General features: G+C 46.3%; 2 protein-coding genes across 6 annotated transcripts in view; both read left to right on the top strand.

The window, feature by feature from the left end:
• The first annotated feature begins 1,019 nt into the window (after window positions 1-1,019).
• Window positions 1,020-27,453, top strand: part of KCTD19 (potassium channel tetramerization domain containing 19) — a 32,225-nt gene continuing 5,791 nt past the window's right edge. For all 5 annotated transcript variants that reach the window (XM_074027283.1, XM_065536850.2, XM_065536848.2 and 2 more), the window contains exons 1-7: window positions 1,020-1,403; window positions 18,308-18,458; window positions 19,565-19,756; window positions 20,975-21,106; window positions 23,340-23,550; window positions 25,297-25,457; window positions 26,694-26,794. In XM_074027283.1, coding sequence (XP_073883384.1) covers window positions 1,119-1,403; window positions 18,308-18,458; window positions 19,565-19,756; window positions 20,975-21,106; window positions 23,340-23,550; window positions 25,297-25,457; window positions 26,694-26,794 — 1,233 coding nt within the window. In that variant the 5' untranslated portion in view covers window positions 1,020-1,118. The remainder of the gene's footprint in view (window positions 1,404-18,307; window positions 18,459-19,564; window positions 19,757-20,974; window positions 21,107-23,339; window positions 23,551-25,296; window positions 25,458-26,693; window positions 26,795-27,453) is intronic.
• LOC123570559 (large ribosomal subunit protein eL43) lies at window positions 8,267-8,618 on the top strand. The gene has a single exon (XM_045382627.2). The coding sequence runs from the start codon at window positions 8,299-8,301 to the stop codon at window positions 8,575-8,577; it is 279 nt and encodes a 92-aa protein (XP_045238562.1). The 5' UTR covers window positions 8,267-8,298; the 3' UTR covers window positions 8,578-8,618.

Here is a 27,453-nt window from a genome sequence, read left to right as displayed (position 1 = left end):
ATCTGTCACTTCATTGATTGCCAGGGTTGATTTGGCTGATCTGGCTGGCTAGGTGGGTGTCCCCCCTCTTCCCTCACTGCTCCATGTGCTTCCCTCCTGAAGCTGCGTGCTCAGTCAAAGAGGACGACCATCCCCAATAAAGGAGGACCTGTCTTCAGTCAAGGGTATACAAGTATCTGCTCTTCTTAGCTAGAACCTCCAAACAAGTTCTCAAGGTCCATTGTAGGAGCACGTAGGGTAGTCAAGCTTCCAAGACTTCAGACACATCCTAATAAGGCACTGCATGTGGCAGTCTGCCTTTACAAAAAAAAAAAAAAAAGTGGGAAATGTGACTTCTTAAACATTGTTCTCCTTTTTTCAAGACTGTTTTAGCTATTCTGGGTCCCTTGTATGTTCATATGAATTTTAGCATCAGCTTTTCAATTTTTGCAAAAAGTCAGGATTTTCACAGAGATTGTGTTGAATTTGTAAATCAATTGGGAGACTATTGTCATCTTAACGATGTTATATCTTCCAATCCATGAGCATCAAATATTTTTTCATTTATTTAGGTCTTTTAAATTTTCACAATGTTTTGAAGTTTTCAGTGTACATGTATTTCATTCTTTTGTTAAATTTATTCCTAAGTATGTTATTTTTGATGCTATTGTAAATGGAATTGAATTGTTTTCTTAATTTCACTTTCAGAGTGTTCATTACTAAAGTATAAAAATACAACATTTTTTAATATTGCTCTGCATCTTTCAAACTTGTTGGGCTCATTTTTGTGTGTTGTTGTTGTTTGTTTTGTTTGTTTTTCTTTTTTGAGATAGGATCTTGCTCTGTTAGGCCAGAGTACAGTGTTACAATCATAGCTCACTGCAGCCTCAAACTCCTGGTCTCAAGCCATCTTCCCACCTCAGGCTCCCAAAGTGCTTGGATTATAGGTGTGAACCACCATGCCTGGCCTGGACTCATTTCTGATAGTTTTCTGGTGAATTCCTTAGGATTTTTTACATACAAGATCATGTCATCAGCAAACAGAGATAGTTTATTTCTACCTTTTCAATCTGGATGCCTTTTTATTTCTTTTTCTTGCGTAGATCTCTTTTTCATTCCCCCTTTAGGAGGAGTTTGGCATGTCTCATGAATCATCAGAGGACTTGTTTCATTTCAACGTAGGGGGCTGGCATTTCTCGGTTCCCAGAAGCAAACTCTCTCAGTTTCCAGACTCCCTGCTGTGGAAAGAGGCTTCAGCCTTGACTTCTTCAGAAAGCCAGAGGCTATTTATTGACAGAGATGGTTCCACATTTAGGCACGTGCACTATTACCTCTACACCTCCAAACTCTCCTTCTCCAGTTGTGCGGAACTGAACTTGCTGTATGAGCAAGCATTGGGTTTGCAGCTGATGCCTTTGCTGCAGGTAAGATGCTCTTGTTTTCTGGGAGTGGTGGATCAGTAACATGGCTTTACATCACTAAATGTTGTTTTCTGTTATATATTGGTTGCTGAGATGACCCTCTTAATGGGCAAATGTAATAAGTATGTTAAAGTAATAAATAATTTCCTCATTAGTATAGGGGTGAGTAAAAAGGAAAAAAAAGTAAAAAACAATACACTGAAATTACCTGCTTTTGTTTTTTTGAGACAGGGTGTCTGTTGCAATCACAGCTCACTGCAACCTCTACCTCCCAAGCCCAAAGGATCTTCCCGCCTCCCACCTCAGTCCCTCTGAGTAGCTGGGAACACAGGTGCATGCCACCATGCCCAGCCAATCCTTTCCATGTTGCCCAGATTGGTCTCGAACTCCTGGGCTCAAGTTATCCTCTCTAAGTGGCCTCCTTTAGTGCTCCCTTGGCCTCCCTAAGAGCTAGGATTACAGGCATGAGCCACCACACCCAGCCTACATATTCTTAATAAATGATTTCATCCCAACTGTGCTTTAGTTATACTAGCAGCCACCATGGACCCAGAATGGGATTTACTATCCACTAAGAGGGTGCCCCTGGCTCTTGAAAATCCTGTATTAAGCTGCTTCTCGTTTTTGTTTTTTGAATCTTAAAAGGAGAACACTTTAGACATTTTAGGATTTGCTATGTACATGACGTCTGAGATTTAAAATCTAAAAGATTTATCAAGAATATCACCTCTCATTGTGCCTGTTAGGTACACAAGATGCATTTACAGCAAAGCAAAAAGTTCTCATCTTGGGCCAAATGTCAAGAGAGAGAGAGAAAAAAACAAGTTCTGCAGAATCTTTCCTTTACTATCACTTCTTTGTCTTCCAAGAAACTTTATTATTATTATTATTATAAGAGCTTTAAATACCTTTACTTATAAACCATTAAAGTACTGCCAAAAAACATTACCTTTCCTTCCTAATTTTTCTCCAAGCCACAGAAATCATTTCTGTGACTGATCTTAAGTAGTTTATTCAGTAGTTTTTGAACAATTCTTTTTAACCTGGAAGAACTAAATATTACAACTGGGAAGGACTATTGACCATCCTCCATATTAATCCTACCGTCTATACAAGTTGTTTATTCCATCTCTATCAGCACTAACCTGACAAGCTGCAGTGTAGCTCAGTGAACCACCAACTGTACCTCAACACTTTTTAGAAGAAAATTGAAATAGACCATGCGTATCTGGGCCATAGAGGAATGAGAACATTTCATAGTGTATGTTTTTATGGATGCTTCTTACTAAATAATTTAGTGTTTTCTCTTAAAAGTCATTCTATAGTTGGAATATCAGAAATTCTTTTTTTTTTCTTTGCGATGGAGTTTCACTCTTGTCACCCAGGCTGGAGTGCAATGGTGCAATCTCGGCTCACTGCAACTTCTGCCTCCCGGGTTCAAGTGATTCTCCTGCCTCAGCCTCCTGAGTAGCTGAGATTACAGGCACCCGCCACCACACCCGGCTAATTTTTGTGTTTTTAGTAGAGATGGGGTTTCACCGTGTTGGCCAGGCTGGTCTCGAACTCCTGACCCCAGGTTATCCACCCACCTCAGCCTCCCAAAGTGCTGGGATTATAGGCGTGAGCCACCGTGCCTCGCCTACAAATTCTTAATATATTCCCAGGCAAGTTGCTGTATTTTTTTTTTCTTTTTCTTTTTCAAGCTACCTTCTTGAATTTAATTGTTTTTTTCCAACTGCCCCAGGAATGGAGTACTAGAATTGTTTACAAGTGGCTTCAAAACCACTTAAATGGCCTGTCATGACAGGATTGCTGACGACTCTATGCCAAGGCATCATTCTGAGGTAGAAGGGAGGGAGTAACTTACTTGTTGCAGAAAATCAGAGATCAAGGCAATTTTTTAAAGAACATTTTAAAGAATACAAGCCTATTGTACAGTGTATTAAGCCCTTTAACCCCTTTGCTGTCTTCACTTCCCAAATTGAAACAAAATATATCAAGGAAGCAGCTTTTTTTTTTTTTTGAGATAGAGCCTTTCTCTGTCTCAGGCTGGACTGCAATGGCACTATCTCGGCTCACTGCAACCTCCGCCTCCTGAGTTCAAGCAATTCTCCTTCCTAAGGCTTCAAGTGGTGGGATTACAGGCTTGTGCCACCACACTCGGCTAATTTTTGTGTTTTCAGTAGAGACAGGGTTTCACCATGTTGGCCAGGCTAGTCTTGAACTCCTGAGCTCAAGTTATCCGCCCGCCTTGGCCTCCCAAAGTGCTGAGATTACAAACATGAGCCACCATGTCCAGCCACAGGCAGCTTCTAAATGGGAGGCTGCACCTCAGAAGCCAATGGGTTGGTCCAATTCCAAAGTTCCACATTGTGTGAGGAGTAGAAGTATTTGAAGAATCATGTGGATCTGCCTCCCTAAAAAAGACTGTAAAACAAGTGCTTACACTTTGGAAATGGTGTTTTCAAAGAAATAAATATTTGAGTTGGCCCAACTGAAATAGTGTTTATTTCTTGAAGCAGAGTGTAAATACAGCTGGGAACCAACAGTCGCCTCAAGCTAATCAACAGCTTCACACATTTCCACCACTTTCCCACTGCTAAGGCCTATCAGATACTCAGATTTTTTTACTAAATGAGCAAACACTTTGCTTGGAGAAATTGGAGTTTGCCAATTCTTAGTCTTTAGACCCTACTCAGGCAGCCCAACTTAATGCATTCATCCAATATTTATGAAGAGCATTCTGGGTTCCAGGCATTATTCCTGTGGGCTTTGGGGAAAACATAGGATGATCCAATAAAAGTATAATGTGAGCCATGTATGTGGGCCACTTATGTAATTTTAAATTTTCTACAGCTGCATCTAAAACAGTAAAAAGAAAGAGATGATGTCAATTTAATAATATATTATTATACTCAAAATATTAACTATGTATTCAAAGCATTATTAAATATATTCAGAATGTTATTTCAACATGTAATCAATATTTAGAAATTGAGAAATTTTACATTCCTTGTACTGCGTTCAAAATCCGTTATGTGTTTTATACTTACAGCACATCTCAGATTCAGACTGTCACACTTCTTTCTTTCTTTTTTTTATTGTTTTTTTTGAGACAGAGTCTCACTCTGTCGCCCAGGCGAGAGTGCAGTGGTGCTATCTTGGCTCACTGCAACCTCTGTTTCCTTATTCAAGAGATTCTCATGCCTCAGCCTCCCGAGTAGCTGGGAATACAGGTGTGCAGCACCACGCCCAGCTAATGTTTGTATTTTTAGTGGAGATGGGGTTTTGTTATGTTGGCCAGGCTGGTCTCAAACTCCTGGCCTCAAGCAATCTGCCCACCTCGGCCTCCCAAATTACTGGGATTACAGATGTGAGCCACCGTGCTGGGTCTCAGACTGTCACATTTCAAGTAGTCAATAATCATACGTGGCTAGTGGCTACCATATTGGGGAGCATATATCTAAACTGTTCTAAACTGTTAGTACTCCTTACCACAGTGTCTTTCAGATTTAGCCCCTAACAATAAAAATGGGACTTTTCCTCCTGCTAACTAAGGTTCCCATGCACTCAACAAATGCATATTCTACTGAGAATTATCTGTGACATAGTAGGCTTTGATGGAAAGCCATGTAGAATGACCACCAATCAGCACAAGATGGGAAGCTTCTGGAGGACAGGCACCCAGGCTCATGCTGCTGCTCTGCTCTCCACCCCTCCCCATTCCCACATCCCCCAACTCCACCTGCCCACCCAACCCCCACCCCTAGCCCGTAGTTGTGGCCTCCAAAGGATACACTTGCTGTTTATTAGTGTCTTATTGTACATTGAGCACCAAACTTACACCAAGTTCTGGAGATACAGGAGTGAAGCCTATAGCTGTACAATGTCAGGTAGAGATATATGCTATGAAAACAAAACAGTGCTTCCTGTGTAATGAAGGAGGAGGGCATTTCTGTATTCCAGGACTTCTTGGAATTTCAGATTGTGTTTATATGATTTTCTTTTTTCTTTTTTTTTTTTTTTTTGTAGTTTTTGCTTATTCAATCAGTCTTTTAAGCAAATGTATATTGCTACATTTTCCCCAGTATATCATTGTTTTACTGTCCTTATAGTACTAGAACTTAGTTGAAAGAATAAAACATTCACATCGAATCTCCTTGTCTTTTAATATTCAGATGTGTAGTATGCAGCAAGAAGGGTAAGGGGATAGCAAGTGACTGGAGCCAGGGAAGTGACTCCTGTACTAAGTGATCAGAGGCTGGGCATGGTGTCTCACACCTGCAATCACAACACTTTGGGAGGCCGAGGCAGGAGGATCTCTTGAGTCCAGGACAAGACCAGCCTGGGCAACATGGCAAAACCCTGTCTCTACAAAAAAAAAAAAAAAATTTAATTAGCCAGACGTGATGGTGCGTGCCTGTGGTCCCAGCTACTCAGGAGACTGAGGTGGGAGGATTGCTTGACCCCAGGAGTTTGAGGCCACAGTGAGCCGTATTTGCACCACTGCACTTCGGCCAGGGTGACAGAGCTAGACCTTGTCAATAAATACTTAAATAAGAAAACAGTGATCAGGCAGGCCTCATTGACAAGGCAACATTTGAGCAGAAATCTGAATGAAAAAGGGGCAAAGGGGTAAGGCATACAGGTATCTGGGGAAAGAACTTACAGACATTAAGAATAGTTAGGCCAGACGCGGTGGCTCACACCTATAATCCCAGCACTTTGGGAGTCCAAGGTGGGTAGATCACTTGAGGCCAGAGTTGGAGACCAGCCTGGCCAACATAGAGAAACCCCATCTCTGCTAAAAAACAAAAAAAGTAGCTGGGCGTGGTGGCTCACGCCTGCAATCCCAGCACTTTGGGAGGCCGAGGCAGGCGATCACGAGGTCAGGAGTTCAAGACCAGCCTGGCCAACATGGTGAAACCCCATCTCAACTAAAAATACAAAAATTAGCCAGGCATGGTGTTGCACACCTATAATCCCAGCTACTCGGGAGGCTGAGGCAGAAGAATCGCTTGAACCCCAGAGGTGGAGGTTACAGTGAGCCGAGATCGTGCCACTGCACTTCAGCCTGGGCAACAGAGCGAGACTCCATCTCAAAAACAAACAAACAAACAAAACACAAAAAATTAGCTGGGCATGGTGGCTCATGCCTGTAATCCTAGCTGCTCTGGAGGCTAAGGCAGGAGTATCACTTGAATCCAGGATGTGGAGGTTGCAGGGAGCTGAGATTGCGCCACTGCACTCCAGCCTAGATAACAGAGTGAGACTATCTCAAAAAAAAAAAAAAAAAAAAAAAAAAAAGGAGTAGTTAAACATTAATACCCTGAGGTTATAGTGACTCTTTGGCCCACTTGGAGGCCATTGTAAAGTACAGTGAGAGGTAGGGAGATGTCAAAGGTTGACAGTGAAGTCAGAGTAAGCCAGATCTTGCAGAACCTTGAAAGCCATGGTGAAGACACAGGATTTATTCTAAATGTTATAGGTAGCTTTTGGAGGCTGAGGCGGGAGGATTGCTTGAAGCCAGAAGTTCGAGACCAGCCTGGGCAACAAAGTGAGATTCCGTCTCTGCCAAAAATTTAAAACGAAATTTAGCTAGGCATGATGGCTCATGCCTATAGTCCCAACTACTTGGGAGGCTGAGGCAGGAGGATCGCTTGAGCCAGGGAGGTCAAGGCTGCAATGAATCGTGTTTGCACCACTGTGTTCCAGCCTGAATGACAAAAGCAAGACCCTGTCTTTCTCTCTCTCTCTCTCTCTCTCTCTCTCTCTATATATATATATATATATGTATATATAAAATGCTAAATGAAAAAAAATCAGCTAAGTGAAATAAACAGTCCTTTTGTATGATTATGTGTATAGAAGATAGACACAGCTGGGTGCGGTGGCTCATGCCTATAATCCCAGCACTTTGGGAGACCGAGGTGGGTGGATCACTTGAGCTTAGGAGTTCAAGACCAGCCTGGGCAATATGACGAAACCCCATCTCTATAACAAACAAACAAATAAATAAATAAATAAAATAGCACCACATATTGTATCATTCTATTTATCTAAAATGTGCAGAATAGGCAAATTTATAGAGACAGAAGGTAGATAAGTGGCTTCCTAGGGCTGGGGCTCAGAGTAGGAAGGATGGATGAGTGAGAATGGAGAATGAGCAGTGACTGTTAATGGGTATAGGCTTTCTTTTAGGGATATTGAAATAGATTGTGGTGATGGTTGCTTGATTCTGTTAATAGACTAAAAGCCACTGAATTGCATGCTTTAAATGGGTAAGTTTTAAAATATGTGAAATATATCTCAATAAAGAAGAAAAGAAAGAATGAAAGAACGAAAAGAAAGAACGAGAAAGAAAGAGAAAGGAAGGAAGAAAAAGAAAGAAAAAGAAAGAAAGAGAAAAGGAAAGAAAGAAAAGGAAAGAAAAAAAAGGAAAGAGAGAGGGAAGGAAGGAGGGAGGGAGAGGAAGAGAGGGAGAAAGGGAGAGAAGAAAGGAAGGAAGGGAGGAAGGAAGAAAGAAAGAAAGAAAGAAGGGAAGGAGGGAGGGAGGGAGAGAGGGGCTGGGCACGGTGGCTCACACTTGTAATCTCAACACTTTGGGATGCTGAGGTGGGAGGATCACCTGAGGCCAGGAGTTGGAAACCAGCCTGGGCAACATAACAAGACATCATCTCTACGAAAAAATTGAAAATTAGCCAGGCATGGTAGCATGTGCCGGTAGTCTCAGCTACTCAGAAGGCTGAAGCCAGGAGGATCACATGAGCCCAGGAGTTCAAGGCTGTAGTAAGCCGAGATTTCACCACTGCATCCCAGCCAGGGTGACAGAGCAAGACCTTCTCTTTAAAAAAAAAAAAAAAAAAGCTCTCTGGGCTCGGACCTAGTTCGCGACGACATGGCCAAACGTACCAAGAAAGTCGGGATCGTCGGTAAATACGGGACGCGCTATGGGGCCTCCCTCCGGAAAATGGTGAAGAAAATTGAAATCAGCCAGCACGCCAAGTACACTTGCTCTTTCTGTGGCAAAACCAAGATGAAGAGACGAGCTGTGGGGATCTGGCACTGTGGTTCCTGCATGAAGACAGTGGCCGGCGGTGCCTGGACATACAATACCACTTCCGCTGTCACGGTAAAGTCCGCCATCAGAAGACTGAAGGAGTTGAAAGACCAGTAGACGCTCTTCTACTCTTTGAGACATCACTGGCCTATAATAAATGGGTTAATTTATGTAACAAAAAAAAAAAAAAAAAAAAAAAAAAAAAGTCTGGGTGCAGTGGCTCACGCCTGTAATCCCAGCACTTTGGGAGGCTGAGGCGGCCAGCCTGACCAACATGGTGAAACCCCGTCTCTACTACAAATACAAAAATTAGCTGGGCATGGTGGCACGCGCCTGTAATCCCAGCTACTCAGGAGGCTAAAGCAGGGGAATCGCTTGAACCCAGGAGGTGGAGGTTGCAGTGAGGCAAGATCACACCACTGCACTCCAGCCTGGGCGGCAGAGTGAGACTCTATCTCCAAAAAAAAGAGAAAGATCATTGGCTGCTGGCTTAACCTTAGATCAAGAATCTGCAAACTACAGCCCATGGACGAAATTCAGCCACTACCTTTTTTAGAAAGCCCATGAGCTAAGAATGGGTTTTACATTTTTAGATGGTTGAAAAAAAATCAAAAATATTTTGTGCTATGTAAAAATCATATGAAATTCAAATTTCAGGCCGGGGCGTGGTGGCTTACGCCTGTAATCCTAACACTTTGGGAGGCCAAGGCGGGCGGATCACCTGAGGTCAGGAGTTCAAGACCAGCCTAGCCTACATAGTGAAACCCCATCTCTACTAAAATACAAAAATTAGTCAGGCATGATGGCAAGTGCCTGTAATCCCAGCTACTTGGGAGGCTGAGATGAGAGAATTGCTTGAACCCGGGAGACGGTGGTTGCAGTAAGCTGAGATCACACCACTGCACTCCAGCCTGGACGGCTGAGCAACACTCCGTCTCAAAAAAAAAAAAAAAAAAAAATCAAATTTCAGTGCCATTGATAAAGTTTTACTGGAATATAGCTATGCTCATTTGTTTATGTGTTGTCTACGGCTGCTCTCAAGCTATAACACAGAGCTGAGTGGTTGAGTTGACAGAGACCATGTGGTTAGCAAAGCCTAAAATATTTACTGTCAGACCTTTTACAGAAAAAAACTTGCTGACCCCCAGCCTAGACTACAGCAGAGCAAGAGAGGAAGTGGACGGACCAGTTAAGAGGCTCCTGCAGTATCCAGATGAAAGATAATGGTGGTTTGGTCTATGGTGGTAATAGTGGTGTTAGAGGTGTTCACACTCTGAATATGTCTTGCTGGTAGAACTGACAGGGTTTGCTGATGAATTGAATGTAGGGTGAGAGAGAATGGACAACTCCTTTGTTTCTTTCCTGAGCAACCAGATGAATGATGGATTTTGAGGGATGTGTACACAGGTTTAGCGAGGAAAATCAGGAGTTAGGATCTGAACATGTTGAGTTTGACAATGAAAGTGCAATAAAACCATCCAAGGGAAGGTAAACAGGAGGCGCTAGATGTACAGGTCTGGAATTCATGGAAACAGTTAGGCCTAGAGATAAAAATTTGGGAGTCATAAAAGCTGATATGTAAATCCATGAATCTGGATGTTTTGGAATACTGTATATTGTTTATAGGAGAAATACAAAGTAGACATTACAGATCCACACATTAATATCACAGGGCCTCCTAGAACTTCCTGTGTAATTTGGGAAGGCCACTTCACCTAAATGTAAACTGATCTGAGCCCTTCACATCCATCAGCCTGGGTGGGAGTCACAGCTGCAGAGTGTGGAATTTCCCTTCAGGGTCATTCACCAGAGTTTAAGGTTCATGGCAGATTATCTATTCTCTTTTACTTTCCCCCTGAAGTCCACTGAGGACAATGTGTTGACAGGACATGCTACTTATGTTTCCTTTTTCACACCTTCTGGGGACTTCTCAGTTTGGAAATTTAAATTGTTCCCCTTGTGAGCATTCTGCTACCAGCAAGCAACCCAAACCCGCCTTCATTCCTTGTGCTCAAGGGAGCCAGGGAGTTTTTATGTTGATCACACAAATGATGTTTTTAAGAAAATAGACCAGTGGCAGTCTCACATTTCCCATTACTCATGATGTGAGATTATGACTGTGATCTTGGAAAGGAAGAGGATGACATAAGCAGCAGATATTCATCCCAACTGTGTAGCTTGTCTGTGGTATGGGTAAGTGGATGACTCAAATGCAAACCCCTTGACATGGCATCAGGGCTCCTCATAGGCTGGCCCATCTGCTTGTGCTGATTCATATCCCAACAAAGACACACACCTACATGCAGGCAGGGCCACATACACATGCACACACACATGAACACACACAGGCACACACACACGTTGAAGTTCAGCCACACCCCAAGCACCCCACATGCTTTCTCTCTATACCTTTTCACTTGCTGTTTCCTCTTCCTGGATTTCTCGCCTTTTAAGATTTGCCCTAAGCCAGGGGCGGTGGCTCACGCCTGTAATCCCAGCTCTTTGGGAGGCTGAGGCAGGTGCATCACTTGAGGTCAGGAGTTTGAGACCAACTTGGCCAAGATGGTGAAACCCCATCTCTACTAAAAATACAAAAATTAGCCAGGCATGGTGGCAGGCAACTGTAATCCCAGCTACTTAGGAGGCTGAGGCAGGAGAATCACTTGAACCTGGGAGGTGGAGATTGCGGTGAGCCGAGATTACGCCACTGCACTGTAGCTTGGGCAACAGAGCGAGACTCCATCTCGGGAAAAAAAAAAAAAAAAAAAAAAGATTTGGCCTGAATGTGGCCCACTGGAAGACTATCCTGACGTTTCCTAAGTTTTTGTCTCTCTGCTCTCATAACACACTGAATTCCCCTGTTCTAGCAGTGCTAATTCTATTGTGATCATGTATTCATATGTCTTTCTCCCTCACTGGACTGTACTCTTTTCATGTTTTCATGAAACAAACACCTAGCACCTATCACAGTACCCAGCATTTGCATGTGCTTAACAACATATCTGCTGAGAGAGCACTCTATGCTATGCCTAAGATGACTTCTGCAGAGTAAGGGGACTGGAGCCAGCAGTGAAGGGGTAGATTTGAAATGCAAAAAGCTGAGTCTTGTTTGGCTTTGGGGGCTGACAGCAGCTGTTCTGCACATCCTTTTGTTCTACCAGCCTTGGTTTCCTTGAGCCTTAAAGCAGTGCTGGCCCTCCTTGTCTTTACAAGGCAGTCAGGGATTTGCAAGTTCCCCCAAGCTCCTTTACCATCACATTCCTTCCAACAGCCTACATCACAGCATAAGGCATCTCTGAGAACTGCTGCTGCTTTGGAAAACCTCTGCTAAGTCCCAAAGCTCTGCCAGCAGGGTGCATTTGTCAGCCATCTTTGCAACCACACATATACATACACATACTTCCCCACGCCATCAGTTTTATGTTGCTTCTGATTGACATATTTTTTTCATCACTATCTAGGCCAAAAGCAACATCAGTTATCCTTGTGCTAGAAATTAGCTATCTGAATTGATTTAAGGTCTGTATTTTCCTTAAGAAATCCTCTCTCCAATAACTTTTTCCAGCTCATTACATGTGAAAAGTAAAATTCCTAGAAGTTGTATTCAGGCAGATGAAAGCAGACTTGAAGTCAGCCTATAGCAGACCAGCCACACACTCTGTTGCAACTTCAGTCAGCAAAGCTAGAGGGCAGCTGGAAGCCCAGGCTCTCTGGAATGTTCTTCATTCATTTAGCCATTCATTGAACAAAAAGGTATTTGAGACCCCACAGGCCTTGTTCTAGGTGCTGCAAATACGGCAGAGGACAAAACAGTCAAGGTCCTGAGGTCTTGGGGAGATTATATCTATTAGGGGAAACTGGCAGACCAAAAATAAGTAAGTGAGGGGCTGAGGAATGGTTTCTGTGATTTCTTATAGCACCCGAATGGCTTTCCGTGAGTAGAGGACTTGTATTTCTAGAAGTCAGAGCAAGTACTGGTTGACAGAGTTTGGAAAACAGCCTTGTTGAGGCTCCTGAGCCTAGGTCAAGGCCGATGCCTGGGCCTGGCATGCAGCATGACCTGACTGGCAAGGATGGCAATCTTTGTGGACTTGTTTGTTTTAGTAGTTTCTCTCTCTCTTTTTTTTTTTTTTTTTTTTTTTTTGAGACTGAGTCTCGCTCTGTCGCCCAGGCTGGAGTGCAGTGGCGCAATCTCAGCTCATGCAAGCTCTGCCTCCTGGGTTCATGCCATTCTCCTGCCTCAGCCTCCCGAGTAGCTGTGACTACAGACACCCGCCACCACGCCCGGCTAATTTTTTTGTATTTTTAATAGAGGCGGGGTTTCACCGTGTTAGCCAGGATGATCTCAGTCTCCTGATCTCGTGATCCACCCCCCTCAGCCTCCCAAAGTGCTGGGATCACAGGTGTGAGCCACCATGCCTGGCCAGTTTTTCTCTCTTTTAAGGTTTCTCAGGCATACTTTTCTTGGGGGAAGTGGTGCTGCTAGCACTTTACATGCTTGAAAATAGCAGGAAATGGAGATTTCATTTCTGCAAAATAGATCATTCTCTCCTCAACTAGCACATCTCCTCTCAAACTAGCTAGACTATCATTACTGACCCATTCCAGAGGACACATCCAGTACCAAACACCTCCAAATAGGAGTGTTGTCCTGCGCAGGGATTTATATCCTCCTCTCCCCACCACAGGCCTCCTCCTATGTGGCCAATTTAGACTTGTTCAAGGGCACTATTATTTTCTCCAGTGAGACAGAATCTTGGGGCTTGAATCTGCAGGTGAAGTAAGTGGCAGGTTCAGGTTCCTGTGATGCGGTCCACTGAGCATGGGCTTAGAGTGCTAGGCTCCCCTAGCTGACTCTCCCTAGTTTCACCCTTTTCTTGCTACTTCACCTACTGTCTTTCTGTCCATCACAAATCAGACCTAAGCTGAACTCTTTCTTCTTGCCATCCTCTCTCCCTCTCCTTCATCCCTGTCCCTCTCCCGCTTAGGTCTTCCCTCTGGCCTCCAGATTCCAAGGTGGAATCCCTGTCTTCATTGTCCTCTGAACTCCATAGGCTCTGCCCATTGAAATCTTGTGCTGGTTTTTCCTGTGGTTTTGGATACTCAACATCTTTCCATCTTTCTCAGTTTTATGAGTGCAGTCTACTCTGTTTGTTCCTTTGGAGATCTCCCATGTCTCTTTTTGCTTTTCTTTGCAGAAAATCAGCCCTCCAGCCCTTCCTTTTTCTTTTATTTATTTATTTTATTTATTTTTTATTTTTTATTTATTTATTTTTTGAGCTGGAGTCTCGCTCTGTCTCCCAGGCTTGAGTGCAGTGGCGTGATCTCAGCTCACTGCAACCTCTGCCTCCCGGGTTCAAATGATTGCCTCAGCCTCTAGAGTAGCTGGGACTACAGGCATGCACCACCAAGCCTGGCTAATTTTTTGTATATTTAGTAGAGACAGGGTTTCACCATGTTGGCCAGGCTTGTCTCAAACTCCTGACCTCAAGTGATCTGCCCAGCTCGGCCTCCCAAAGTGCTGGGATTACAGGTGTGAGCCACCGCACCTGGCTAGCCCTCCATTTTCATGCATTCTTTCATATGCATGCTAGGTTCTAGAATACAAAATGGGGATGCATCAAACCAGCCTCTCCCCAGGAAGCTTGGTATAGGGGGAAGAACTGGCCCGAAACTGAGCCAGAGGCCTGCAGAGAGAAGTGAAAGTGTTGGGTGTCTATGGGAACAAAGTGGGAGGATGACCCATTCTGGCTCGGAGAGGTTCCAGCCTCTTCAGGAACAGAACGGGGAGGAGTATTCTGGGCAGATGGAATAGCGTACACAAAGCTAGGGAGGTGTCAAAGAATGTGATGTGTTTTTGGAGTTTTGTGGAGTTTAGTGTCACTGATGATGGGGTGTAAACATAAAGAATGATGGGAGATGAGGCTGGAAAGGTAATTTAGGCTGGGCGCAGTGGCTGATGCCTGTAATCCCAACACTTTGGGAGGCCGAGGTGGGAGGATCACTTGAGCTAACGAGTTTGAGACCAGCCTGGGCCACATAGCAAGACCTCATCTCTACAAAAAATCAAAAAGTTAGTTGGGTGTTGCGGCGCACAGCTGTGATCCAGCTACTTGGGAGGTTGAGGCAGGAGGATTGTTTAAGCCCAAGAGGTCGAGGCTGCAATGAGCCATGATGATTGTACCACTGCACTCCAGTGTGGGTGACACAGCAAGGCCCTATTAAAAAAAAAAAAAAAAGAAAAGAAAAGAAAGAAGGAAGGAAGGGAGGGAGGGAGGGAGGGAGGAAGGAAATTTAGGATATGACCTCCAAGAGAAAGGAAATTAACATACTGTTTCATTTAATCCTTACAACACCTTCCAGATTTTACTGCCTCGACTTTGCCTGTGAGGAACCTGAGGCTTGGAGAAGTTACATGACAAGTGGAAGGCAGCAGAGGCTGGGAGAAGTAGGAGGAGGGAAGGGGATGAAAAGAATTTGAATAATGGGTACAATACAGTCAAATAAAAGGAATAAGCTCTTGTATTTGGTAGTGTGCTAGGAATACTATAGTTAACAATAATATATTGTATATTTCAAACTAGCTAGAAGAAAATCATTGGAATGTTTCTATTACAAAGAAAAGATAAATGTTTGAGGTGATGGGTCTGTCCCAGTGGTTCATGCCTATAATCCCAGGAGGCCAATGTGGGAGGATCGCTTGAGCCCAGGAGTTTAAGACCAGCCTGGAAAACATGGCAAAGCCCTGTCTTTACAAAAAAACTTAAAAATTAGCTGGCTGTGGGCCGGGCGCGGTGGATCATGCCTGCAATCCCAGTACTTTAGGAGGCTGAGGTAGGCAGATCACTTGAGTCCAGGAGTTTGAGACCAGCCAGGGCAATGTGGCGAAACCCTACCTCTACTAAAAATACAAAAAAATTAGCCAGGTATGGTGATGCACGCCTGTGGTCCCAGCTATTCCAGAGGCTGAGGTGGGAGGATCACCTGAACCTGGGAGGCGGAGGTTGCAGTGAGCCAAGATTGTGCCACTGCACTCCAGCCTGGGCAACAGAGTGAGACCTTGTCTCAAAAAAAAAAAAAAAATAGTAGGGTATTGTGATGTGCACCTGTGGTCCCAGCTACTCAGGAGAGTAAGGTGGGAGGATCAGTTGAGCCCAGTATGTTGAGGCTGCAGTGAACTGTGATCATGCCACTGCACTCCAGCCTAGGTGATAGAGTGAGACTCTGTCTCAAAAAAAAAAAAAAAAATGACGTGATGGATATCTTCATTACCCTAAATTAATCATTATACATTGTATCCATGTATCAAAATATCACATGTACCCCAAAAATATGAACAACTATTACATATCAATAAAAACAAAACAGTCGCTAAGGGCTTGGGCTCCAGAGTCCTGGGTTTCGTTCCTAGCATCTCCACTTACTTGGTGCACTTAGTCCCCTACCTCTTCCTGGACCTAGTTTCCCATGTCCTCAAAGGGAGTGGTGAGACCAGAGCCTAGTTTGTTGTCAGGGGAAGATTGGAAGGATTCAGTTTAAAAGTCCATGGCTAATAAATGTTAGCTCTTAAGTGACAGAGTCAGGATTTACCCCAGATATGCTGAGTCCAAAGCCCTTGTGCTTTTCATGTATACCCTACTCCCTCCATTGATTGTGAAGGACATTATGTGCAATGCAAAGGAGAATCTGGATTTATCCCATAGCAACAGGAAGCACTAAAGTTTTTTAAGATGAGGAGTGATTTGGACTCACCTCATATGTTTGCAAGATCACTGTGTGGAGAGGACCTGGGGGCTAGGGGACCAGGACTAGGGGAAAGGAGAGAAAATGGAGAGGCAGGCCTGGGCGCAGTGGCTCACACCTAAAATCCCAGCACCAGCCAAGGCTGGTGGATCATTTAAGGCCAGGAGTTCGAGACCATCCTGGCCAACATGGTGAAACCCCATCTCTAGTAGAAATCCAAAAATTAGCCGGGCATGGTGACAGGCACCTGTAATCCCAGGTACTTGGGAGGCTGAGGCAGGAGAATCACTTGAACCCAGGAGGCGGAGGTTGCAGTGAACCTAGATTGCACCACTGCACTCCAGCCTGGGTGACAGAGGGAGACTCTAATGCTCCCTTCTAATGCTGTGGAAAGAAATCCCAGGGTTCCTGGAAGTCCAGAAACTTCGTAACTGACACTGGCTCTAATCTCAGTATACGTAAATTGTGGTTTTTCATGTCTTTCTTCTCTCCCAAGCTGAGAGCTTCTTGAGGGCAGGCACAGTGTCTGACTGTGGCCCTGGTGATGCACAATGAGTATTTCTCAAATGAATGACAGACTGTCTTCCAGCGTTCTACACACACACTGTCTCCCCCATTGTTCACTGCCACAGGAAAGCACTCCCCATGATCCCACCATTGCCCAGTGCTTTTGCAAACCCTCCAACCATCCAAAGTGGGAAAGATTCTCCCACTCTGGCCCGCCTTCTTTTGCATCGACCTTAAGTGATTATGCGGGCACAGTTTATAGCTTGGCCACCAGAGGGCTAGTCTCAATGCTCAGGATTTTTGAGAGCAACTTAAGGGCTTCATTGACATAGCAGCATTTAGAGGCAGATACTTTTGTTAGTTTCAGACTGAATCTGGGGCATCTGTCCATTATGAGGACCTGGTGCCTTTAAAGTACCACTTGCCCTGCTATATCCAGAAATTTATTGGGAAAATCCTATGTATCTTCTTCTAGAGTAAAGGCAGAAAAAAAAAAAAAAGGGGGGGGGGCTGATGTTATGATAATCTGCCCCCTGCAGGACTTTTGAGGGAGAATGGGTCCCTGGGTTAGGGTGGCACAAAGACCGCCCTGAGCTTCAGGCTTGCCTAGTTGGGGTGTTCCACTCCAGCTTCAGCCCACCCCTGGTCGCTTGATCCTTCAAGCTGACAAGCTCTGGACTTGGAAGACTGCTTGGGCAGGCTGCAAAGCCTTTGACCTCAGCTGCCTCATCAGTAAGACACCAACCACATCTGTCTCACAGTCATGTCATGGTAAATGAGCAAACGTGTCAAAGTGCATTGAAAAATGTGGAGCCCTGTGGCAATATAAGACATGTTTATTATACCTCAATCTCACCACTTAGATCACTACCCAGGGTTAGGATGAACACAAACAATAGCAAATCACAATTATAACAGGTCAAAAGTGGTTTTGAGCACTTGAAGGAAAATGATAGCAAAAAATAACAAGTTTTTAATGATTAAATAGAAATTACTCTTTAGATTGTGCAAGATAAATTACTATTACTCAACATAAAAGTATAATAAAACTTGTTTCAAAAATCAGAAGAGAAATAATCATTGGGACTTTGAATATCAGCATGTCACCCTATAGCCCTACATTTTTACATTTTTTTTGTGTGTGATTGCCTAATTTATTTCAAAACAGTTAAAGTAAGTCACTGGGCACGGTGGTTCATGCCTGTAATCTCAACACTTTCGGAGGCCGAGGCAGATGGATCACCTGAGATCAGGAGTTCAAGACCAGCCTGGCCAACATGGTGAAACTCCGTCTCTATTAAAAATACAAAAAAAAAAAAAAAAAAATTAGCCGGGTGTGGTGGCAGGTGCCTGTAATCCCAGCTACTCGAGAGGCTGAGGCAGGAGAATCGCTTGAACTCAGGAGGTGGAGGTTGCAGTGAGCTGAGATCACACAACTGCACTTCAGCCTGGGCAACAAAACGACACTCTGTCTCAAAAAAAAAAAAAGAAAAAAACCAAAGTAAGTCACATACTGTTTTTCCTGATCGTCACACTAGAATTGGTAGATAGTTACTTGGTTTAGATTCTCAAGATAGTACTCTTCTTTATCTAACAGACTCTAGATAATCTGAAGGAAGGGAAACACCATCTACGCGTGCGGCCTGCAGACATACCTGTTGCTGAGAGAGCATCTCTGAACTATTGGCGTACATGGAAGTGTATTAGCAAACCCTCAGAATTTCCAATCAAAAGCCCAGCCTTTACAGGTAAATTGGGATAGACTGGCCCTCCCTAAAGCCCACACCAACTTTCCCTCTCCATACTCTAACAGAAATGGCTTCCATCCAGAGAGCAGAGAGTGCCTGATTTCTGGGGCAGTCTCTGTCATCTCCTTTGATCTTCTGCCCTGCCACAGGCCCTCTCCATGGCTGCTTGCCTGCTGGAACCAACATCCTCCTCCACACTCACTCCTCTGCATTCTGGCTTCACATGGGCAAGGCAAGGCTTCATTCCACTCCCTCCTATTCATCAGGGAATGCCACCATTCTTTTGAGTTTCCTCCAACCATCACACACAGAATGTCCCCAAATGATCATTGTCTGATAGGTGCCTGGCAGCATGGTTCAGCCTATCTGAGACATGAGTACAAAGCATTTATGATTATTAATGGATTTTAGCTTCCAGGAGTGTCAAAAGTATCTATTTTGTCTGTGGATCACTGTGTTTGGTTTGATCAGTTAGAAAGGATCAAATGGGTAAATGAATTTAATGACTTTGGGTACATAAGTCGAAATGTCACATGTCCCACTGCCCTTCACTGTTTATAGAAAGAAAAAAAAAAAAAAAGATTTCCAGCTGGGCACGGTGGCTCATGCCTGTAACCCAGCACTTTGGGAGGCCGAGGCAGACGGATCACGTGAGGTCAGGAGTTCGAGACCAGCCTGACAACATGGTGAAACCCCGTCTGTACTAAAAATACAAAAATTATCTGGGTGTGGTGGCACATGCCTGTAGTCCCAGCTACTTGGGAGGCTGAAGCAGGAGAACCAGTTGAATGTGAGAGACAGAGGTTGCAGTGAGCCGAGATGGCGCCACTGTACTCCAGCCTGGGCAACAGAGTGAGACTCCCTCTCAAAAAAGAAAAGAAAAAAAAAATAGACTTCCACGCCCCACTTCCTACCACATGCCTTCCAAATCTTAGAGCTACAACTGAAAAGAGAAAGAAGGAAGATGTGTCTGGCAAGTGGCAAGGACCATCTCCTGGGTAGTCTCTCTAGCATCCTCTGGGGCCCCTGGGTCAGTGAAAGCCCTGCTGGAATCAGATCCCCTGGCTTCTGGGAGGTGGCGACACTGCCTACATGTTCTCTTCCAGGCCTACATGATAAGGCACCTCTGGGGCTCATGGACACACCCCTGTTAGACACAGAAGAGGAGGTGCACTACTGCTTCCTGCCCCTAGACCTGGTGGCCAAGTATCCCAGCCTAGTGACTGAAGACAACCTGCTGTGGCTGGCTGAGACGGTGGCCCTCATAGAGTGCGAGTGCAGCGAGTTCCGCTTCATTGGTGATTGCTCTGTCCAGGGGTGGGGTGGGGGGGTGGGCTGATAGGGCCCATTCACCCCTCCCCATTACATGTCCCACAGAGGCCCAGCTTGGAGCTCAGGGCCTCAGGAGCTTCCCTGGGTAGAGGTGGTGGAAGCATGACAGAGCCTTCCAGGAGGCAAGCAGATTCCAGCATTAGAATCTTGCTAGACTCAGGGCTATTTTATTCCCTATTTGTTTTGGGATGGCCTGGCTGTAAAAGGGCACTGGAAAGTGTCAGGGACCACAGGAGTTGGTGTGAAGGGCAGGGAGCTCAGCTGGTTGCCAGTCGGCTTCTCTTCTTACTCTGCCCTTATGTATCCAACTGGCCTCTAGGCCTCAGTTCCTCTCACCATAAAATGAGGAATCCAGATTGTTTCAAAGGATGATGCTACCTGCTCTTAATGTCAGCAAACTCAGAATAAAAGGGAAGGAGGGTAGATAGTGACAGGTTCCCTCAGAGTCATAGCAGAATTGTCCACTTGAGGTAGTGGCCTAAGGAAGGATGAGATTTTCCACCTTTGACAGAGAGGCTCTCTCCCGCTACTGCCCCAGGATGAGCTCTGTTTGGGATGCGAACTGAATGACCTCTTTGACCCCAAGATGCTACTGCTATCTAGAGAGATAGGGCAGTAAACATTCAAGTTACACTAGGAACCCAAATGTCTGGAACCCCAGTCATTCATATTCATAGTCACCTAGAAAGTTGTCTGTGATGTGCTTCTGTATCTCCAAGTTGATTCACACAGGACATTAGCGTTGGCTCCATCTCTGCCTCCCATACTGCAGTCCAGGCAGGGACAAACTGCAAGTGCCACCCGCCAGCCCAGGCTCGGCCAGGCCCCTCCTCTCTAAGCAGCAAGACAACTCCCTCTTTTGGAATGACCTGCTCTTGGGTCAAGACTCGCAGGGTAAGTCTCAGGGCCAGTGTGCCCACCAGGAGGGCCTGGCTTGGGAGCCCCAGGCCAAGCCACGGGAGGCCACACCCATGGCCTCAGACACAGGAAAACAAAGTAATGTGGGGTCTTTCACCTTGAAAACCACACACTCAAAGCTAATCTAATCAGGTATGTTGAGAAGTTGTTTCAGAACAAGGAGAACCTAGGATAAGTTACAGCACCAGAAATCTGCCAAAACCAGGACCTGCAGTTAAACCAGAAATAGCCTCATTAACTCACTGTGTTCCCCTTTGTTTTTCAAGTGAATTTTCTTCGCTCACAGAAGATTTTACTACCGGATAATTTCTCCAACATTGATGTATTAGAAGCAGAAGTGGAAATTCTGGAAATCCCTGCACTCACTGAAGCCATAAGGTGGTACCGGATGAACATGGGTATGTCGCCAGGAAACTTTGGCCTCCCCTTGATAGCCTTGGTTTGACCTGGAAAAGCCAAGAACAATCTCCCCTTCCACAACCACTTCGGGCTTTGGGGGTTAGTGAGAGAAGTGGGTCTTCTGGCTGACTCTGAATCCCAGAGGATTCACAGCCTGAAATCCTGCATGCTGCTCTGCCGGCTCAGCCTTCCCACTGAGGGTAGGGAGTGGGCAACCAGCCAGGGGTGTAGGAAGCCCAGCCCAGCCTGGATCAGAAGGAGCCCAGCCTGGGTGGGGAGCCAGGCTGGAATGTCTCAGACCTGAGAGCAGGCTTCTCAGGGGTAGGGGAGGTCTGCCCTGCTTGTGAAAGTGTTGGGGACTAGGAGCACCCACCAGTCACTCCCATCCTTCCTCTTCCAGGTATGGTTGGAGGTGTGGGAAATGCTCAGTGCTTCGAGCATCTCACCTGCCCCCAAATTCCCTCATCACCTCACCTGGAAACTCCCGGCAGATGTGCCTGTTTCTGCCTATTCCTGACACTTGCTGACCCCTGTCCAGCCCAGGCCTTCGTGCTCCCAGCCCTACCTCATTCCAGCTTGTTCTTCTCCTCATGGTTTCCTCAGGGCCGTTCATCATTCCATTTCCCAACTCCGCCTCCATGAAAGCTACTGTGCATGTTATAGGGCACCAGCCACCTAAGCATGGCTTCAGCCACCATCCTGAGAATGTGTAGGACTGCACTGCGCATGGGAAATTTGGCCTGGGCATCACCAGACATTTATCCCATGGCAATCAAGCCTTTCCTTATCTTCAGGCATAGATTTCCCAGCCTTCTCCCAGACAAATAGAAACCCATCCTCTTGACCAGGCGCTGGTGGCTCATGCCTGTAATCCCAGCACTTTGAGAGGCCAAGGCAAGCGGATCACTTGAGGTCAGGAGTTCGAGACCAGCCAGGCCAACACAGTGAAAATCCATCTCTACTAAAATACAAAAATTAGCCGGGCATGGTGGTGTGTCCCTGTAATCCCAGCTACTTGGAAGGCTGAGGCAGGAGAATTGCTTGAACCTGGGAGGAGGAGGCTGCAGTGAACTGAGATCATGCCACTGTACTCAAGCCTGGGTGACAGAGCAAGACTCCTTCTCAAAAAAGAAACCCACCCTCTGTGGGGAGTGGCATGCTGCAGCAGGTCTCAGGACCCTGTCCCAGGGCCTTAGAATCCACTTAAGGCAGTGTGAGTTCAGCCCCTTCCCTCAAAGCCTTCTGTTCCTCAGAGAACATAGATCACTGTGGGATGATAGCATAGTCCCTGCTCCACAGAGCAATGCAAAGATGGAGGAATTGTGTTGACATCCAGGCTCTGGAAGCTGGCAGCACTCCTCAAACACAAAAGGTGGCTTTAACATCACAATAAGGGAAACAGCTGTGGTAACCTTGGTGCTGGACAGAGCTGACCTCAAATCCTAGCCCCGCCTCTGCCTAGCTTTGCAGTTCAGGGCAAGATACTTCATTAGCCTCTCAGGGCAGCTTCTTCAGCATGAAATGATGATAGCACTACCCCCTCTTGTAGGGTTGCTCTGAGGATTGGAGATGATCCACGAACATCCCCCAGCAGTGTGCCCACTGGCACATTGTTGCCACAGCAGCAGGGTCCTGAAGGCTGTGATAACTGTATTCTCTGGACTGTACCCTGGGCCCACTGTAGGAGAAAAGGTCCCACCCATAAACCAGCAACCCAAATACCCACCCTGAAAATAATGCCACAAGGTATGTCTCTGGGGGAAATTCTGCCCAGGAGAGCCAGCAATAGGGGCTGTGAATCCAGGAAGCCTGTAACACACATAGAGTTTCCAGGCTATGGTTGCCGTTCCTTACCCTTGGATGGTTACAGTAGAGCTTGGGACTAATGAAGACTCCTGCAGAGGCTGGGGCCAGATGGCTGCTTTCCTGAAACTTAGGAAATTCAGATGCTAGTGATACAGCAAATGAATCCCCCCACTCCCAACTCACCTTCCAACAAATAGTTATGATTTCTAAGCCTGAGTATATAAAAAAATTATACTGATTTTGAGAAGATCTCGACTTGGACTGTGCAAGGAAATATCCTCCCTCTGAGCCTCCTCAGTATAATGGATGTAGCAGTAGGAACCGAGCCCCAAAGCCTCCAATCCAGCTATGACCATGGGGGTCTAGGAAGACCATGCCTTCCTAGAGTTCACAGTCTAGTTCTATACACCCTTTTCCTTGACACAGGTGGCTGTTCCCGGACCACCTGTCCTCCCCTGAGCCCCGGGAAGGGGGCCCGCACAGTCAGCCTGGAGTCTGTGAAGCCGCTCTACACGATGGCCCTGGGTCTGCTGGTCAAGTACCCGGACTCTGCGCTGGGCCAGCTTCGCATCGAGAGCACGCTAGACGGAAGCCGACTGTACATCACAGGGAATGGTGTCCTCTTTCAGCATGTCAAGTGAGGCCCTCCTTAGGGCACGCTGAGTCCCATCACGCTTGGCTCTGCCCTTCCCTCTCGGAATAAACTGGGGCCTTTCCCACTAGCCAGAAGGGAAGTGTGTCCTTGGGGCCAGCCCATCATTTTAGCCATTCCCATCACCAGCACCGCCAAACTACCACCAGGTTAGGGCCTCAAAGGAGAGGGCTGGTGCCAAGGTACGAGGGTTGCTAAGGTTCAAAGGCTTCAGACCATTTCCTCTTTCTGTCCTCTGCAGTCCATTTCCCTGGTTCTAGCCCTGTGCTAGGTCTGAGGTGACCAGGCCACAGTCACACCCTCAGGGAGCTGGGTACCTCCCTGTGCAGACCCCTCTACAAAGGTCCTCTGCCACTCTTGGGAGGCTCACTGGACACACAGAATGGCCATAGCCAGGGGTGAGCCCTCCTTAGAAGCAGGGCATGGCAGGCCAGGCCAGGCTTCCCAAAGGTGCTGATCCCCAGCCCTTGCCTTGTGGGATGAGCTCAGGATGTCTTCAGTGCAGGGGCAAGGAATCCAACCCTGTTTTGTAGAAGGGCAAACTGAGGTGCAGAACAACAGAGCAACTCTCTGAGGGTCGCAAAATAGTCTGGTACCAAAATTGAAGGTAGAAGTGGGTTTTCTGGAGCCCCTGTGAGAGGGTCAGCTGACCCTGAATGCTGTCTTTTCCCAATATTGTTGTTTTGGGCTCTTTTGGCCCATAAAGTCCATTTCTTTCAGAGATGTTCACCCTGATGTCACAGAGGGCAAAGACAGGTGCCTTGGAAGGGAGGGTTTGGAGAAGGGGGTTGATGTTCAGACCCCAGTCTTTTTCCAAGACTGTGGCAGGCTGCGGCACAGTGACTGAGATGTCTTGGGCAAATGCGTATGGGGCAAAAAGGGAGTGGCTGGGCCCTCGGCTGGCCCTGGAACCTGAAACAGGGCCTGGAGACATGAAATTAGTCCATTTAGAGGGCTTTGCTGAAATAAGTCAAGCTCAGTTCCAAAAATGTGACCTGTTATCCAGGCTTACTCTCCTACAAGGTTAGACAGATTTCCAGTTAAAACAAGGAAACGGGCCGGGCGCAGTGGCTCACACCTGTAATCCCAGCACTTTGGGAGGCCAAGGCAGGCAGATCATGAGGTCAAGAGATTGAGACCATCCTGGCCAACATGGTAAAACCCCGTTTTCATGTGGCCACTCAGACTGAAGCTAAGAATCTCCTTACTATAAATACAAAAAATTAGCCGGGCGTGGTGGCGGGCACCTGTAGTCCCAGCTACTCAGGAGGCTGAGGCAGGAGAATGGCATGAACCTGGGAGACGGAGCTTGCAGTGAGCCGAGATCGCACCACTGCACTCCAGCCTGGGTGACAGAGTAAGACTCCGTCTCAAAAAAAAAAAAAAAAAGAAACCCCGTCTCTATTAAAAATACACACACCAAAAAAACATTAGCTGGACGTGGTGTTGGGTGCCTGTAGTCCCAGCTACTTTGGAGGCTGAGGCAGGAGAATCGCTTGAACCTGGGAGGTGAAGGTTGCAGTGAGCTGAGATCGTGCCACTGAACTTCAGCCTGGCGACAGAGTGAGACTCTGTCTTAAAAAAAAAAAAAAAAAACAAGGAAACGATGTTAATAATGCCTGATTTGAGCCAGTGTTGTGGCAAGGCATCCTAGGCATGGAAAGTTTACAGGCTCGACTCTATTGGGGTGCAATGCTGATGTTCTTCATAACACGCCTTTCCTCTGGGTAGGAACTGGCTGGGGACTTGCCGGCTGCCCCTGACAGAGACCATTTCCGAGGTATACGAGCTCTGTGCCTTCCTGGACAAAAGGGACATCACCTACGAGCCAATGAAAGTGGCTTTGAAGACTCATCTGGAGCCGAGGACTTTGGCACCCATGGATGTGCTCAGTAAGTGAGAAAGCTTCTAGGTTTGAATTTAGCATCAGGGGAGTATCTGGGGGATTGGAGGGAATAGATGAGGTGGCCAGGACGAGGAACTGTAGATGGAGGAGGAGGGGAAAGCCAGGCCAATATTTTGGATTTTTACGAAAGGGAAACTATAATGTTAAGTGCTCTGTCCTCACCTCCAAGCCCACAATTCATCTCCAGCAGCAGACAGGGCTGTTACCCAGTCTGCAGCCATGCAGGACCCCCAAGGCAGGCCTGCCTTGACCCTGGGAGCTGACTTGCTGTGCTTCTCATAGCCATGCAGGGAGGAGCCTCCTCGATGTTAAACAGAGCTGTCCCTGGGTCCATTTAATAGCTGAAAAATAGGTTCAGAGAAGAAAACTCGCTCAAGTTACACAGTGGTCAAGCTGGGGTTTGACTGAGTCCAAAGCTACTGTTGTTTTCACCAGCTGCCTATAACTTCTTATTACCAAAAATCTGGGGGGCAAAGTTTAAGCTGTATTACTATCATTTAGCACCATTCAACATTTATTGAGTACTGGCCATATACCAGGACAGCAGTAGACATTGGTGGTACAGAAGTAAGCAACAGAGTCTCTGTCTTCCTAGAGTTCACAGTCTAGTTCTATACATCTTACCTCTTGGTTATATAATCTAGTTATATACCCTTCATTCATTACAGAGCTCATTAGAAACTGCTTCCCAAACATCAGAACAAGGCCTACATATAGTCAGCTCCAGGAAAAGGGTCATGGGTTCATCTTCCCAGCATATAGCCCCCATTCTCCAGACATGCCTAGAGGCTTAGTCTCATAAAAGTGACAGGGATTTGATGGGAGTAGGCTCCATGACATTTGCCAAACCACAAACACAAACACGCAGAGGGAGATTCTTAGCTTCAGTCTGAGTGGCCACATGAAAAGCTACACACCCAGGACACACCCAGCCAGAAACTGGAGGCAGTTGGCATTGTAGGTGGACAGGGTCATCAACCCAGCTTTCCTGAGGGAGGAGGGTCAGGTGAAGAGGGGCAGTGCCCTTTCCCACCTCACCACCCAGGAAACCTTGCAGCAAGCAACGTTTATGTCAGGGATTTCTGCTGCTTCTCAGAGTAGGCAACACAATATGACTGAGGAAAGATATTGAGACTTAACATGAAATACACTACTGACCAAAGGGCCCTACCTGCTTTCCTTTCTGGCCATATGATTATGTGTTCTATCTCGATTCCCATAGATGAGTGGACAGCAGAGATCACTGTGTATTCCCCACAACAGATCATCAAAGTGTATGTTGGAAGCCACTGGTATGCAACCACCCTGCAGACACTGCTGAAGGTACTGCCAGCCTTGGCTGCCCTGCTCCCCATCTGGCATCACCACCTGAGCTGCTCTGGGGGCCATCACCTGGCCCTCACACAGCTTCCAGCACTTGCTTAGAACAAAGACTTTCCCGGAAGGCGCAGTGGCTCATGCCTGTAATCCCAGCACTTTGGGAGGCTGAGGTGGGCAGATCACGAGGTCAGGAGTTCAAGACCAGCCTGACCAACATGGTGAAACCCTATTTGTACTAAAAATACAAAAATTAGCGGGGTGTGGTGGCACGTGCCTGTAATCCCAGCTACTTGGGAGGCTGAGGCACCAGACTCACTTGAACCCAGGTGGTGGAAGTTGCAGTGAGCCGAGGTTGCCCCACTGCACTCCAACCTGGGTGACGGAGTGCAACTCTGCCTCAAAAAACAAAACAAACAGAGCGCAAGTGAACCGAGCAGCCTGCTGGGAAGGCCCTCTGGAGTTTGGGTAGGGAGGGGGCCAGCTCTGAGGGGCCTGGACTGAGAAGGAGGTACGGTGGGCTTCCAAATGCCTTGAGATGGTGGTCTAGGGGCCATGAAAAGTTGAAGCAGGGATGATGTGCTTCTCCCTGGATGCTCTGCTCCCTACCATAGTTCCCTGTGACTGACAAGACAGGGAGATGGAAATCTCAAAGCTTCTGCTCT

This window comes from Macaca fascicularis, chromosome 20 (assembly GCF_037993035.2).
Source record: "Macaca fascicularis isolate 582-1 chromosome 20, T2T-MFA8v1.1".
In the NCBI taxonomy this organism is placed as follows: domain Eukaryota; kingdom Metazoa; phylum Chordata; class Mammalia; order Primates; family Cercopithecidae; genus Macaca; species Macaca fascicularis.
The sequence above is the reverse complement of the archived record's forward strand: the minus strand, read 5'-3'. Positions and strand labels throughout refer to the sequence as shown.

Excerpts from the sequence above, each read along its gene's own strand:
- LOC123570559 (XM_045382627.2), top strand. The coding sequence starts at position 8,299 with ATGGCCAAACGTACCAAGAAAGTCGGGATCGTCGGTAAATACGGGACG.